The sequence below is a fragment of the Echeneis naucrates genome, chromosome 4, assembly GCF_900963305.1.
Source record: "Echeneis naucrates chromosome 4, fEcheNa1.1, whole genome shotgun sequence".
NCBI lineage: Eukaryota > Metazoa > Chordata > Actinopteri > Carangiformes > Echeneidae > Echeneis > Echeneis naucrates.
In genome coordinates, this window is record NC_042514.1 from 6,311,752 (window position 1) to 6,326,969 (window position 15,218).

The following is a 15,218-nucleotide window of genomic DNA, read 5'->3' on the forward strand; positions in this document are numbered from 1 at the left end:
AGAGTGGCTTTAATTATTTCAGGTCATGGTTTCTGTTCCTATTTCTGAATGTGTCTCACACCTATTTGAAAATACATTTTCAAGTTTCAAATCATGAAAGCAAGCTATTAAAGATACAGTACAATGATCATCTCACATACAGACCATGCAGGGAAATGGATAGATTATTTTCATAAGAATCTGATCATCAGATTCTTATGAAAAACACAAACTTTACAAACTTTACAAATAAAAAACCCTTAAAATATAACCCTTAAAAAGCATCCAGTTGCAGTAAATCTAAAATGTATTAAGATCTATATCAGAACAAGTCGTTTCATGCAGTTAAACTAATGAAGAGATGAACAAACGTAAAGTAGGACACACATTTCTGTCATCAATCACATGACCTCTGTTTACTCTGCTACGACAACCTAACTACCCAATTTATAGACCCCGCCCACCAACTACGTAGCCATTGGCCGACACCTTATATATCACTTTCACATTGGCTGTAATTGACTGTCAATCAAGGTATTTCCAAGTTAGTTTGCACACATAAACGTCCTGGGCTGTTATGGACTTGAGTCATATCTGTAAAAGTATGTCAAAGTTATTATTCTTCTTTTAGCATTAACTAAGCTGTCGTATCCCGCTGATGTCATGTTTTTTTTTTCTTTTTTTATTGTCCGTCAAACAATGTTTGTGAAGCTAAATATAACTGAGACAACTTAAGACAACATACAAATGTCGTCTGCGGAAAGCTCGTATTGACGGAGAAGTCTGTTTGTTTGCTTTTCACCGAAGTAAGAAAAGCGATGTTGTCGTTGTCAGGGTCGTTTTTCTGAGTTAGCTAGCTGTTAGCTTAACAAGCCCAACGCCTGACAAGTCACAAAATGAAGTGTGAGTTGATTGTGTCCAGATTTACAGCGTTGGTTTGACAGTTAAACCACACGGAGTATATTTAGATGCTTTACTGATTATTTATTAAACGCTTTGTTTACTTCCTCATTTAGAAGAAGTTCCTATCATAAACACCATGCAAACATTACAGGGTTGGTTTTAGGTGCCGGTCTGCAGACACGTTGATTCAGCTTAAACACTACCAGCTTCTCTTTTTAACAGGTGGCCCTTATGGACCACAGGTTCTGGGGGATTGCATTATTTTTGTGCATGATTTGGGCTTACTGCGTGGTTTTATTCTGCAGATGACATCTGCAAACCAGTGACCTAAATCGCAGCATATTATGAGGAATTCTACTTTAAAAAAAAAAAAAAACCCAAAACAAAACAGTGACCTGAAGTATGCAGTTGTTCCAGTATGCTTGGTTGAACAACATGTCTGCTCTCCTTTCTCTTGGATAATGAAAGCAGATTTTGGTGTAGAATAACTCTCCTGCTTGGTTTCCAGGGTCCTTTTACATAATCATTATCATTTTCCAGAACATGATGCCTGTTTTGAGTAAATATAGGTGGTTGACTTACATGGAGGGCCGGAGCCATTGGTTAGTTTAGGAATCGAATAATCTGTTGATTAATTGATCATTATTTTGCCTTATTAAATAGCAATAGTAGAAAAGAGACAAAGGACAAAACAATAAAAGCACATGTTTATGTGTTGGCTCTGCTCTGTGGCTTTTGATTTAAGTGCTGCATCATTGACCATTTGTTGTTAAGATCATCAATATAGAACATCAATATTTCAGCGGAAGCACTGCACTGTGGGATTTTTTTAGTTTTTTAATTTTTCCAAAATGAAATGGTTCCAAACTCATTTCTTGGCTTTGCTCCATCTTATCTCTAAACGTGCCATTGAGTTGATAAACCTCGTAATAACTGTTTTTAAATAAACCTACTATTCCAGAAAATAAACCTTGATCACATTTTATCAAATTAAACGAGTGATCATTTTCCAAATAGAAGCTGCATACTGGCCCAGAACTTAAGAATTAGGTTTGTTACTCCAACGGTGGTTGAATTGTTTGTCCAAAAAAGAAGTCCCTTATTCTGTTCTTCTGTAAATCATTAAGTCTGACACTTCCATTTGGTTCTGTTTTCTTTTACTTTTTTTTTTATATAAAGGTCAATCTGCAGATCAGACAGACCTTTGTATCTCCAGGAGACAACATTTTCACTGCTATGATGTGAATTTTCAATTGACCTATCATGAAGACTATGGAAAAGCTCATAAAACATTTAATAGGTTTGTGTGTCATAGTTTGCCCATGTGCAGCAGAGTATGTCGGGCTGTTTATGTTGGTCTTTTGTTCCTGACTGATTCAGATTCTCTGATTCTCTGATTCAGCAGACTGGATGTGACCCGGTGACCCCTGGTTGCCAGGGAGAGAGCGGTGAGGCCATGGCTACAGGGGCTACTGCTGGGGAGAGCCAACTCCAGAGGATTATCCGAGATCTGCATGGTACGCTAGCTTTCTATGTGTGACTGTAAGTGCGAGCACGTGTAAATGGACTGGTGGCAGACAGTCATTAGCTGACATGGTGTGAGTGAGGAGTCAGAGGTTTGTCCTGATGACCTTGGCCTCTTGGAGTCTGACAACACAAGCTTCAAGCCTGGAACTGTCTGACCTCAGCTGGTTATAACATCATTTGGGAAAACGTACATCTGACCTCATGTTTGTATAGTAAGAGTTTGGTGAAATCCTCTGTCAGCATGCAGCGGGACAGAGAGTACGTGCTAAGGGTGCACCCCTCACGGCTGTCCTTCCAGTTTTTACGATGGATACGAGGCAAGTTTGTATCATACAGCATAAACATTGTACTAGAAAGGTTTCGAGATTTAAGAACCTCATAGGTCTATGTGCATCAACAATTTGCTAAGAATTTCTTCTTAGTTCTTTTTCCAAGGGAGCTAAGGAAATTTGAATTCTTATGTTTTTTTCACGCTAGCTTCCCTGCTTCCTGTGTCACTGACAATAACATCTTTATATCTGCTCAAATAACTTTTAAATGTGTGTTTGATTCAAGGTTCATTTATTGTCATTTGCATGTTAGCACATGGAAAAAAAAATGTACTCAGGTCGGGAAGTGTCCGATATAAAGTAAAAAAATGATGTATAAGACCATCTACAATAACAATTAGTCCTATACTAAGTGAAAGTGCGCTCACAAGGCACGAAGTTCACCTGTATAACATCCTCTGGGTAGAAGCTGTGTTTGAGCCTATTCATCTTTCATCTCATATTTGTGAATTTTAGAGGCCGTGGGGGAGCTTGCAAAGGAGTACAGGGAAAGTGGGGAGCCAATCACAGATGACAGCACCAACCTGCACAAATTCTCCTACAAACTGGAGTATCTGCTACAGGTGTAGATCGCAATTTTACAGTTTTCCACAGTTACTACTACAGTTTTTTCACAGATTGTATGTTCATGATGCTGCATTAATTAAAAAGTCACGTCAACAGCTCCAAAGTGGAAAGGTGGTTCAAAAAGACCTCTGAAAAGACTTGCCGATCTTCACATTGTATAGCTAAAATGTTCCATTGCATGTGCCTCAAAAATAATCCACATTTGACCCCATGTATCTTTCTTTCAGTTTGACCAGAAGGAGAAGACAACATTTCTTGGCACAAGGAAGGACTACTGGGATTACTTCACTGACTGTCTGGCTAAAATCAAAGGGGCTAATGACGGGATCCGCTTTGTCAAATCCATTTCTGAAGTATGAAGTTTTTCTGTTGCTGTAAAATTGCTCCGATTGTGTACTGGTTATTATGATTACCCCTCAAATAATAAGAGAGCAGTACTATCTGTGCTTCTTTGAAATGACTAAAAAATTATCATCTCTTTCTTTCTCTCTGATGCAATGGAAGACAGACAAATTACGTCTTATGTTATCTTGCTGTTAATGGATTTGTGTTTTCTGGAGAACCAAAACACATCCAATAACTCAAAATATTATTTTTTTGTTTTCCTTCTTTTTAATTTGATATATTTATCAGGGAAAATGACAAAATAGTGGACATGATGAATTAGAAGAGGCTATATTTGAATATGTTCAACATAGTATAATGCACAATCATGTTGTAAAGAAATGTTTAAAAACACTGTAAAACAAGTTGTTTTGCTCTGATAGCTGAGGACATCTCTGGGAAAGGGACGAGCATTCATTCGCTATTCCCTCGTCCATCAGCGACTGGCTGACACGCTTCAGCAGTGCCTGATGAACCAGAGAGTCACCAGGTAAAGCTGTCAAAGACTTACCCTTGCAATGTATTTTTTATTTAATTTAGATATTACACATTAACTTTAGATTTCACTTGTGAAACTAGGGCATAGATTATGAAACACTTTATGTACTGTTTGCATAGAAACCTCAGTCATTAGCAGAGTGTTAAAAGCAGTTTAATTTATAGGAAGTATTAAGTGGCTGTTTTCAGTGATTTACCAGAACTCAAGACAGCCATGAATAGTTTATATAGAAAATAGAAAGAAGAATTTCATCTTGAAGACTTTAAGATCACTTTTATTTATTTTTAAAACTTTTTTTTTTTATGATACGTTTCACCATAGTCTTTTGTTTGAGTCAGATTCCACCTGTGAGTTTTAAGGGTTAACTTATGAGACCCCTCTTTCTCGCTCTTCTCCACAGTGACTGGTATTATGTAAGAAGCCCTTTCCTAAAGCCCCACCTTAGTGTTGACATCATCAATCACCTGTACGAGCTCAATGAGGTCCAGTTTGATGTGGCTTCCAGAGGATATGATCTTGATGCTTCCTGGCCCACTTTCGCAAGGTAAAAAATGTTGACACCCTGAAAATTTATTCTCTATAATCTATTGTCTAATGAATAAGCATTAAACAGTTACAGATACAAAATGTCCTAATGTTGCCCTTCCTTTGCATTGGCATCAGGGTTTAGTCAGGATGTGTGATATGTATTCATGTTTATATTAATATATTATTTTCCTTATAAACAGGAGGACACTAGGAAGTGCAAACTCACCTGGACACTTGTGGAAACCACCAAGTCGCAGTTCCAGCATTAATAGTCTGGCCAGTACCTATTCACAGGTAACTGACTTCTCACTTTAATAACATAATTTCATCATACCTTGAAAATTGATAACATAATCTTCATCCCTCCTTCTCCGTCTTACAACCTGCTAGCAAGCCCCTGAGTTCCCCTCAAGCCCTGACTGTGGTCAGAGTCTGCTGAATGACCTCAATGAGTCCCTGCCTGCCTGCAGCGAAGATTGCAGCACAGTTGAAGACCTTCGCCTAGAGCTGGACCAGTCAGAGCTGAAGCAGCGGGAACTCCTCGAGAAGGTGCAGCTGCTGGGCAAGGAGGCTGCTGAGCTCAGGGGAGTTGTGATGGAGCTCCAGAGGCAGCTAGATGTTTCACTTGCTGCTCAAGAGGCACAGCGGGGCCTGCAAGGTGAACTCAGAAGTCTGCAGGGGAGAGAAGAGGCCTTGTCCAGAGAGGTGGAAATGCTCAGGACTAGAGAGAGAGGTATAGAAGCTGAAAAACGGCTGCTCCAGGAAAAGTTTGTGGCTGCTGAGGGGAAGAACATAGAGCTCATGGCAAAGTTGGATGGCATTTTGAATGAGAAGGGCCAGCAGGCGTCCAGCTACTTTGACTCTGCACAAAAGATACATGAGTTACTGGACAGATTGAAAGAGGCGGAGAAAGGGAAGATGGAAGCTGTTGCGGAGGTGGAGGAGAAGAGGAGACAGACTGAAAGGCTAGAACAAGAGCTAAGAGTCAAGGAGGCAGCCACAAAGGATGACAAAAATAAAGCTGAAGCATTAGTTTCATGCGTGTCTGAGGAGAAAGCCAAGTTGGAGGTGAAAGTGGCAGAACAATGTAGCGCCCTTGATAAGCTGGTGGGGGACTTGACATTGCGTGAAAAGGAGGTGAACAACCTACAAAAGCAGCTGCAGACCCTGCAAAAATGTCTAGAAGAGAAAGAGAAGGAGATGCAGGTAGTGATTAGGAAGGCACAAGAAGATAAAGATGAAATGCAGAAGAATTTTACTGCCTTAAAAGAGACTTTAGATGCAGAAGTCACTGCTCTCAAAGAGCAGGTAGAAAAGAAAGGAGCAGAGCTGACCTCCACTTCTGAGACATTACGAAAGCTAGAAGCCAAGAACCAAAGCCTGAACACTGAAAGCGAGAAAGTGGCAAAAAGGCTCATTGAGCTGGAGGGTAATGCCAAAGAACACACTACAAAGATACAGGACTACAAGACAGAGTGTGCCAATTTAATGGAGCTTAATGAAAAGCTGCTGACAACAGTTAAGAGAAACGAGGAGTTCAAGAAGGAGATGGCAGACAACAGAGCTGGACTTGAAGCTGAATTAGCAACTCTGAGGGCTTCTGAGAAACAGCTCCGAGGACAGCTGGATGACACCAAGATGACTGTGGATGAAAAAGAGAAGCGTCTGCGTGAGGAAAACCGCAAGATGGATGAGAGTCTGCAACGAGCCACAATGGCGGCAAACCTCTCAGAGACCACGGCGAAGCAGCTCGAGCAGGAGAACCAGAATCTGAGAGAGGAGCAGGACACTGTGAAAGCAGCTCTTAGCCGCATGCAAGCAGACCTGAAAAGTGTACATGGGCAGATTGGAGAGTTGGAAAAAAATTTAGGAGTTTCACGTAAGAATGAAGGTTGCCTTCAAGAACAACTACAAAGCAAAGATGCCCAGCTGGAGACTAAAGAGAAGACTCTTATTGAGCTGCAGTCAAGGTTACAAGCTCTGGAGGTGAGGGGGAAGGAACTTGAGACTGCCAAAGCCAATGCAGAAGCGACCTGCGCTAGACAGATAGAAGTGATTGAAAGGGTGACCTCTGAAAAACAGGCGTTGGATAAATCTCAGTTGGAGAGAAGCTCTGTCCAAGCGAAGGAGAACCAAGAAATGACTGGAAAACTGACTGTGGTCGAGAGCCAGTTGGAGGTGAGCATGAAAGAAGTGGCCAGGCTCCAGGCAGAGGTCCTGGACCTCAGGGTGGAGCTGCAGAGAGCTTTGGAGGAAAGGCTTAAGTCCCAAGCACAGCTGGAGGTGACACAATCCCAAAGAGATGAGCTCAGAACTTTGACTGAGAAACTTAAAGCTCAGACAGAGGCACTGAATCAGAGGCACGTAACAGAGCTTATGGAGTGCAAAAATAAAGAAGAGGCACTGATTGAACAGCGTGACAGTGAAGTAGCTGCCCATGCTGAGCTGGCTATCTCTGCAGCTGCTCTTAGAGAAGAGCTGTCCACACTCAAGGCAGAAAATGACAGACTGGTCCTAGAGAACAGCGAGACGCGTGATGGGCTGCACAGAGCCAACATGGAGATGGCAGAGCTGGGGATGACCATCTGTAAACTAAGCGCAGAAAAAGAGGAGACCAAAGAGCAATGGACAGTCAATGATGCTAAGATTGAAGGGCTGCAGCAACAGGTGGAGCTACAAGATGAATGCATGACAGAACTACGACTGGAGAATAACAGACTAAGAGAGGCGCTGACGCAGAAGGAGATGCTTTCAGGGACTATCACAGAACTCCAGGAGGAGCTGGAAAAGGCCAAAAACCAAGTGCAGAGCATCAAAGACACTAGCCGAGAGGAGACGGAGGCCGTCAAGTTTCAAATGAGCTCAGAGAGCATGAATCATCAGACACAGATTAAGGTTAGTCAGTCAGAACGTCTTAATAATACGTTGTATTACACTCACTAAAATCATTTTTGCTTTTGACAGTGTAGTTTGTAGTTAAGTTAACTTCCGGATGGGCTGTGATGAAATATGGTAGATATTAATGGTTAACACTGTTTCTTTCAGTGTGTGAACGATGAGCTTTACAAAGTGAAAGCCCAGCTGCAGGAGGAGCTGAAGAATGGATCGAACTTTCAGGCCAAAGTGTCTGAACTGGAGGTGTGTTTATCTTACATAATAATGAGATACATAGTTAGGATGGGTTCTGTAATCTCTGGAGCCATTTTCTCACATGAAGGCACTTGTTAACGTATGAAAGCATTTAAGAGCAAAAAAAAAAAAAATCAAGTTTGATGGATATTTTTTTCTTCCATTAAGGCTGTAAATGAGGAGCATTTGAAGCTAATTGGTGAGAAAGATGCTTACATCACAAAGACAGAAGCAAACATTCGCGAGAATGAGAGCGAGATTCAGCAACTGAGGCATGCAGTAAGCAGGTACGTTTGTGACCTCAACACCTCTCAATTTCTCTGACAGTTAAAAAAAGAAAAGACGCTCATGCTCTCCTCTCTTCAGTGCTGAGGAAGCTCACTTCGCTGTGCAAAAGGTGTGCGAGGAACTCAAGCAGAAACTCAACACTTTGGACGCCGAAAAGCAAAACCAGTGCCTGAAATTAACAGCAGAGATTGACGACCTCAACAGAACCAAGACGAACCTTGAAGAGCGGCTCATTGAGCTTATCAGGTGAGACCTGTGTCTTTTCAAGCATTCAGTGCAAAGGCAAGAAGAGGGTTCACCTCAAAGTTCATTTCTTTCTACGCCTTTGTTTGGCTGTGGCCTGCGCTTGTGCATTGGTTTTTTAAATAAGTTCTTTGATGTCGTTGGAAAATTCTGTGTAAATAGCAGACTGGGGTGGTTGGGAGGCCGCCTTGAATGCTATGTGATATATTCAGACCAAGTCTGAAAGAAAGACCGTTCGTCCAACGTGTGCACTACAGAGACTCTAAGGAGGAGAGTGGCAGCTTTTTATGTATCTTCCCTCACTGGATTCAGTTTCCTACCTGGCTCACAAAGCTTTCATACTCTCTATGGGATGAAACACAAATACAACAAATCAGTCAACTTCCCTGTGGTGCCCACATCATTTCAACCTTTTGTACTCCTACGTTTTATGTGCCTTTGTTGCTTTTTTCACTTTCATCATTTTTGGGAAATGAAACTACTTTTAAAAAACACAGTGAAGAGCATATACAATATCTTGGCATAAGATCTAAGACACACGTAAATCACAGATAACCTCGAGAGATTGGTGCAGTTTATTATTAGTTTATTTATAGTATAGCCAGAGTCCATCTGCCCGCAGAGCAGCTTGGAAATACTGAGCGCTTAGTGTGCCAACATGCAACAGAACATAATTATTAACATCAATGAAGTTGAATCAATTTCGGTGAAAACTCAACACTCAGGTCTACAAGGTGGCAATGCGTGTCTTTTATTTGTGCATCAGGGACAAAGATGCTCTTTGGCAGAAGTCTGACGCGCTGGAGTTTGAGCAGAAACTACGAGCAGAAGAGCGCTGGTGGTTGGTGGATAAAGAAGCCACTCACTGCCTCGGCTGCCAAGGCCAGTTCACCTGGTGGCTGCGCAGACATCACTGCAGGTGGGCCACAGACTACAGGCTACATACAGCATCACTCTTACACGTTCTGAAAATGCAAGAGGCATTTTTTTTTTTTTTTTTTTTTTTGGAAACAAAATGACATGTCTAATGCAGGCATTATATTTTTCTAGGCTTTGTGGTCGCATATTCTGCTACTACTGTAGCAACAACTATGTGATGACCAAACACAGCGGGAAGAAGGAGCGCTGCTGTAAGGACTGTTACACCCAAAACAGCGAAGTGGTGGAAAGATTCACAGAAGCAGAGTTGAGTCCTTCAGACATACAGCCTCCTCCAGCGATAGCAGGAGCTCAGCCACCTCCTGCTCCAGCCCCGTACAAACCCACTCCCAGGGTAACAGGTGAGAGGCACACATGGAAAAATCACACATCGCTCATCACTGCAGTTTGCTGGGCCAAAGTCTTTTTTTTTTTATTTTTATTTTTTTATTGCTTGGAACTTGGAAGCAGAAGTGAAAAGCCTGACTTCGTCACATTGAGGAACAAAGACAAAAGTACTAGACAAAAAGGGAAGAGCTTGACATTTCCACTTTGAGCAGAAGATGTTTTTTTATTGTCGAGCATAAAACGCTGCATAATTACCTGCCACCGCAGTCTGGTTGCTCTTGTCAGTCTTGTGAGCCAGCGAAATGTGTGCCTGAGGACAACAACCACAGAAAGTTTTCGGGTACACTTACAGGTGTCTATATTTCTGTCACTGCACTGATTAACCGTACGTACTCACATGAAACTGAGTACTCAGAGTCTGGAGAAATAAAAAGGCACAGACACCAAGTTGACTGTTGTCTGTTGTTGATTTTTCCCAGCTGATTTCTGATTCTTTTCGATTGCTTCCAGTTTCTGACCCCAGCACCCGAGCCGACGATGGAGTTTTTGACATCATCACAGAAGAGGAGGTGAACGGTGTCTATGATAGTGACACTGTCTCGCAGACAACAGGAGGCTCGCTGGAGGGAGAGCAAGACCAAAGGCCTCCAGGAGCTCTAGATATGTGAGTGTTGAATACACCTGGGTGGCACAGCAGAAGGATGAGTCAGGGTTCTCCAAGTCAGTTTGTGATTAATAACATAAAGTGAGGAAAAGCTATTTTGAATCTCAGAACTTTTATGTTTGAAACTTACAAGAAAAAAAAGATGAAGATAGAAAGATAAAATTATGAAACTGAAAAACAGAGGTGAAGTATTAAGGTATAAAAGTGGAGTATCAAAAGGAGAACAACCCAAAACCTCATGAGTTTCCTTTCTCAACACTCTCACACTCGACCTCAAAGGTGGGAGGTAGCAAACTGGAAATCATGGATGCAGTTTCAATTGTTCAGGGGAAATGAAAAGGCCCAGTGGTGTAAATAAAACCACCAGAGGCATTCATCAGTGTCTCTATTTTCTGTTTAACTCATCGGTCCCACCACTGCTTCAGAAAACCAACTATAAATAAAGCATCAGACCACCTTGTTTCTTTTTATGTACTTTTGGGATGTTTATGACCATATTTGGCAGAGAGAGACAGGGAAATAACCTGGAGCACAGTTCCCTTGGCCGTATTCGAAACACTGTGATTACAGTATGCAGCGTACAGGCTAACCACTCAACCCCCTGCGCTGCTAGCCCACTACGTTTTGTTCGATTGCATAAATCTCTGGAGTGCAATTTGAGTTCTTTGTTTATTTTGATTCCATCCTCCTTGGTATTTCTATGTTATAATCCACTGCAACAATGTTCACACATACAAGCTTTAAAAAGTACTCCACAAATGCCTCTGCCTCCACCAAAGGGTTGACACTGATCATCTGAAAGCAGCAAGTTTCCTTAACTCCTGATGTGTTTGCTGGGCAGATGAGCAAAATGTTTTGGCTAGTTATACTCATTCATTGATTAAAAAAAAATTTTGCAGTGGCACAGGAGATATGACCCCCGATGACCCTGAGGAGCAGGTCCCCACTGTTCAGGACTCGGAGATTAACCTTCTCAAGTCAGGAGAACTCACGTGAGTCTCTTCGTTGATATATTTCTTCCATGTATAGCTGTGGTCAGAAGTTTACACACACTCATCATGGGCATGAATGTCAAATTAAGTTTTTGCTTTAAATTATTTATTTGAACCGTTTTTTCCCCCAGGGTGGGATGGTTATAGAACATACATCTTCAACATCCTAACCAACAAGAATTGGGTTCAAAAGTTTGAATTGATTTTGGATTTTTGTTGTTTTGGTTCATTTTCTTGTTGGAACACGAAGTTGTGCCCAACTTTCAGCTGTCTAGCTGTTGATTTGAGGTGAATTTGAAGAATTTGGAGGTAGCCCTCCTTTGTCATTATTCCATCTACTTTGTACAATGCACCACTACCACTGGCAGCCCCAGAGCATGATGCTACCACCACCATGCTTGACAATTGGTTGATCTTGGTTTCTGCAGTTGTTTAGAAATGGTTCCAAAAGACTTTTCCAGCTTGTGTAAATCTACACTTCTCCTTCTTAGATTTTTACTGAGTTCCTTGGACCCTTCCATTGTTCTGAGTATTATTCAACTGAATGAGTGCAGTCAAACAAAACCTTTGTATGCTGGCAAAGAGAAACTACTGCAGCTGTAGTCAATCATGATCACTAAAGAGAAGTTAACACGTAAAGACATTCTACAACCTTCAGCTCAACTTATTTAAAGAATTAACTGAATGTATGTATATATTCGATTCTGTATGTGTAATTTTGACAGAAAAGCCAAAATAAATTCAAACTTGTGCACCCAATTGTTGTTTTTAAAACTCATTGAAGATGTACGTTGTATAACAATTCCACCCTGGAAAAAGAACGGTTCAAATAAATCATTAAAAGCCAAAATCAATACGACATTCATTCCTGCGATGAGTGTATGGAAACTTCTGACCACCACGCGTTACTGCATCTTAAAATGGGTGTGCTTTCTTCACAGGATGGACGTTCCTCTCAGCATCGATGATATTTGTCAGTTTGGCGATGGTTCACGGGAACTCTTCATCAAGTCCAGCTGTTACAGCGTGATAACTGTTGTCGTTGATGACTGCGGTCCAACCATCAGCTGGATGTTTTCCTCCGAGCCCAAGAGCATCTCCTTTAGCGTGGTTTATCGGGAATCCGCTGACACTCAGGTGGAACAGTCAAAGGTAGATGCTCTCGTTCAGTCGGGTGAAGTGCACACATTGCACATAAAGTATGGAGTTAAATTACACTTATGAAGATAATGATGTTAGAATTTGCTGTTCAACTGAAATGGTTATGTAAGGTTTTCTAAAAATTAAGTATCTGATAGGATTTTAGATAGGTCAATCAAGGGGACTTTCCATTTCAGATCAATGTCTCTGCTCTGCTCTCAGGTCCTGATTCCTCTGACTCGCTGCAGTTCCCATAAAGAGACAATCCAGGGGCAGCTTAAAGTCCGTCACCCCGGCCTCTACACACTCATCTTTGACAACTCATTTTCGCGGTAATGAACGCCTGACATTGTGCGGTATCACTCCCTCTGAGTAGAAGGTTTTGAATGACTGAAATTTCTGGACTGCTTTTGTCTCCGCCAATATTTTGTGCCAGCTTTCTGGCAAAGACTTCTGTTGTGCGAGTTCAGTTAATGGGATTGCACTACTTTGATCAGAAACCTTCTTCCAACAGGTTTATCTCTAAGAAAGTCTTCTACCATCTGACCATGGAGAAACCCATAATCTACGATGGAAGCGACTTTCCCTGAGGCTGGACGGCACACACTCTCACAGAGGACACTTTGGCCTCAGGGAAGAACACAATTCAGTGTTTTATTTTTAATCCAAAACTGTTTTTATCCAAGTATTTTATGCGTTTAAAATTTTTGTGTTTGACCTAACTCTTTGGGGGGTTTATGCTCAGATGTGTGCTCATATTTTAACTGGAGCTCAAGTCAAGTATAGTCAGTGAAAGAAAGAGAAACAGAAAGACAAAAGTTTATGCAAGCTTCAGCTTATATAATTTATCCTATATAACTTAAAAAAAAAATACACCAAGTAATATACATAGTTATAGTTCAGTTTGGTTTAAAATAGGATGTTGTTTATTTAGAGATTTTTTGTTTAATTTTTTCTTTCTATATTGTTTTCAGGTCTTACACTTGGTTTGGCATCTCTTTTCTTTTCTCATATATGTAGTTCAGTGTTACTTTGGGGAAAGCAAATGCTAAAAAAGCTGCTAGTAACACTAGCAATATGAAATCTGATATATGACCGTAGTCAAATATTTATCTGTGAAAGTCGTCAATGAAGACCCACAAAGATTTCAAATGTTGCGAACTCTTGGCCAGTTAAATGTTTTTCAACTGTCGTGCAATCTTTAGAATGAAATGGCCAAAGAAAGAAGGCGAAGCACAAAAAAGAGCTTGCTGGTTGATTGTAAATTCAGCCAACTGAACGTGTTTGCACTGTGGCAGCGCAGGAAGGAAATAGCGCAGTAACTAATAAATAGCCTGCAATCGTACAGTTTCTGCTCAAAATCAAAGCATATGCACTTTGTGCGAATCTCAGGAGTGGGACATAAAATTGTCCTTCAGCGGTAGCATGTCCTAATTTTCTGTTATTGGAAAAGGATCCAATAAGGCCGAGTGCCTGTTCTCGATTTCATTAGCGTACACAGGTTGAGTCTGTGTCGGTAAAACGACACTCACTGTCAGCTCATCGGCTACCGTACCTTCAAAGTGCCTATTAACTCCAGGTGGGGTTTTTTTTCATGTTGCTGTATATTTTACTTTTTACTATCCAGAGCATGATCTTTGATATGAATTGACACTATACTGTGGGAAATTCATTCACTACACTATAAATGCACAATATCATATTCGTTGTATCAGCTGAAACGGTTTTTCTGTTTGGTTTTCGAGTTCTAATCTTTTTGTTGTATTCTCAGATGATGCTCCTGCTTTGCTAATTCTCCGTAATGATGAAATAGATTGGAGCAGGTGGTGCTGTTTATTATTAATTTTTTTAATCACAAAGCAACAAGTGAAAAATCACCTTTGGACACAACCTTATTCTCATTAATGACGCAAAGGCTTATTCTATGCTGCTTCCCTTGGAGATCTGTGTGTTTCACAGTCAGAGTTCTTATAATTGTGATGGATGTTAATTGCTGCAATTTATATGCAAAGTCTGATATTTTCTCTACAGAGCTGCACTTTGTGAAAGTTGTTTTGTAACAGTATGAACCCTATTAAGTTTACGTGATCTTTTTCAAAGAACTCACACAGGGACAGATTTTTCTACTTGCTCTTTTTGAAGTTTCATTTTTAGGAGAGTGAAATGCGAGTGAATTATCACAGCAAGACTTCAGTGTAACCAGTAAAAGACAAATCAAACATCCAGTAAACATGAATAAAATGCGAGAGTGATGATGCCTGTGACATCCACTAACCTGTGCCGCTTGATGTTTGACAGCTTTGAACGTGAGACTGCCACCACAGGGGTTCAGAAATGTGACAACAACAAATATATCAACTGGCAAGTTTCTTTTCTTACCGGATATTTAAGTTTACCCAGAAGGAATGAGAACAGAACAAACAAAACACTCCAATTCAGATGAGAAATGACAAAGAGCTGCAAATGTGTCCTGATATTTTTGTTATGAAATAACACCCAAAAGAGATTTCATTCATTCAGTCCCAACAGATGTAGCTGATGAAATTAGGCCCATGTCCTCCACATCATTTTAGAGACACAACATTTTTGGATATCAGGTGTGAGCGTAGCCTCCCAGTGCAATAAATTATGGATTTTCTTTGTCACTGTGCTTATGTGACGAATCTACTGTTTGAGATCGTATCAGCTCAAATGATGTTAAATTACTCGTCAGTCAGTCGACAGGAAATTAACCTGGAACCTCTTTCCTGTAAATGTGATAACATTTCTGGCCAAAAGGA

At 40.9% G+C, this 15,218-nt stretch overlaps 1 protein-coding gene across 4 annotated transcripts; it reads left to right on the forward strand.

Moving 5' to 3' along the window:
• Positions 1-512: 512 nt before the first annotated feature.
• fyco1a (FYVE and coiled-coil domain autophagy adaptor 1a) lies at positions 513-15,213 on the forward strand. Of its 4 annotated transcripts, none has more exons than XM_029499782.1 (18): positions 513-581; positions 2,285-2,399; positions 3,195-3,301; positions 3,533-3,658; positions 4,073-4,179; positions 4,589-4,732; positions 4,917-5,010; positions 5,107-7,611; positions 7,762-7,854; positions 8,014-8,132; positions 8,212-8,379; positions 9,143-9,295; positions 9,427-9,656; positions 10,153-10,306; positions 11,206-11,298; positions 12,240-12,450; positions 12,661-12,770; positions 12,953-15,213. In XM_029499782.1, the coding sequence occupies exons 2-18, from the start codon at positions 2,339-2,341 to the stop codon at positions 13,026-13,028; spliced, it is 4,551 nt and encodes a 1,516-aa protein (XP_029355642.1). In that variant the 5' UTR covers positions 513-581; positions 2,285-2,338; the 3' UTR covers positions 13,029-15,213. The 4 variants fall into 4 exon arrangements, with proteins under 4 accessions (XP_029355642.1, XP_029355643.1, XP_029355645.1 ...); XM_029499783.1 differs by having other exon boundaries at positions 537-581; positions 2,288-2,399; XM_029499785.1 differs by lacking the exon at positions 513-581 and adding an exon at positions 770-785.
• The last annotated feature ends 5 nt before the right edge of the window (positions 15,214-15,218 follow it).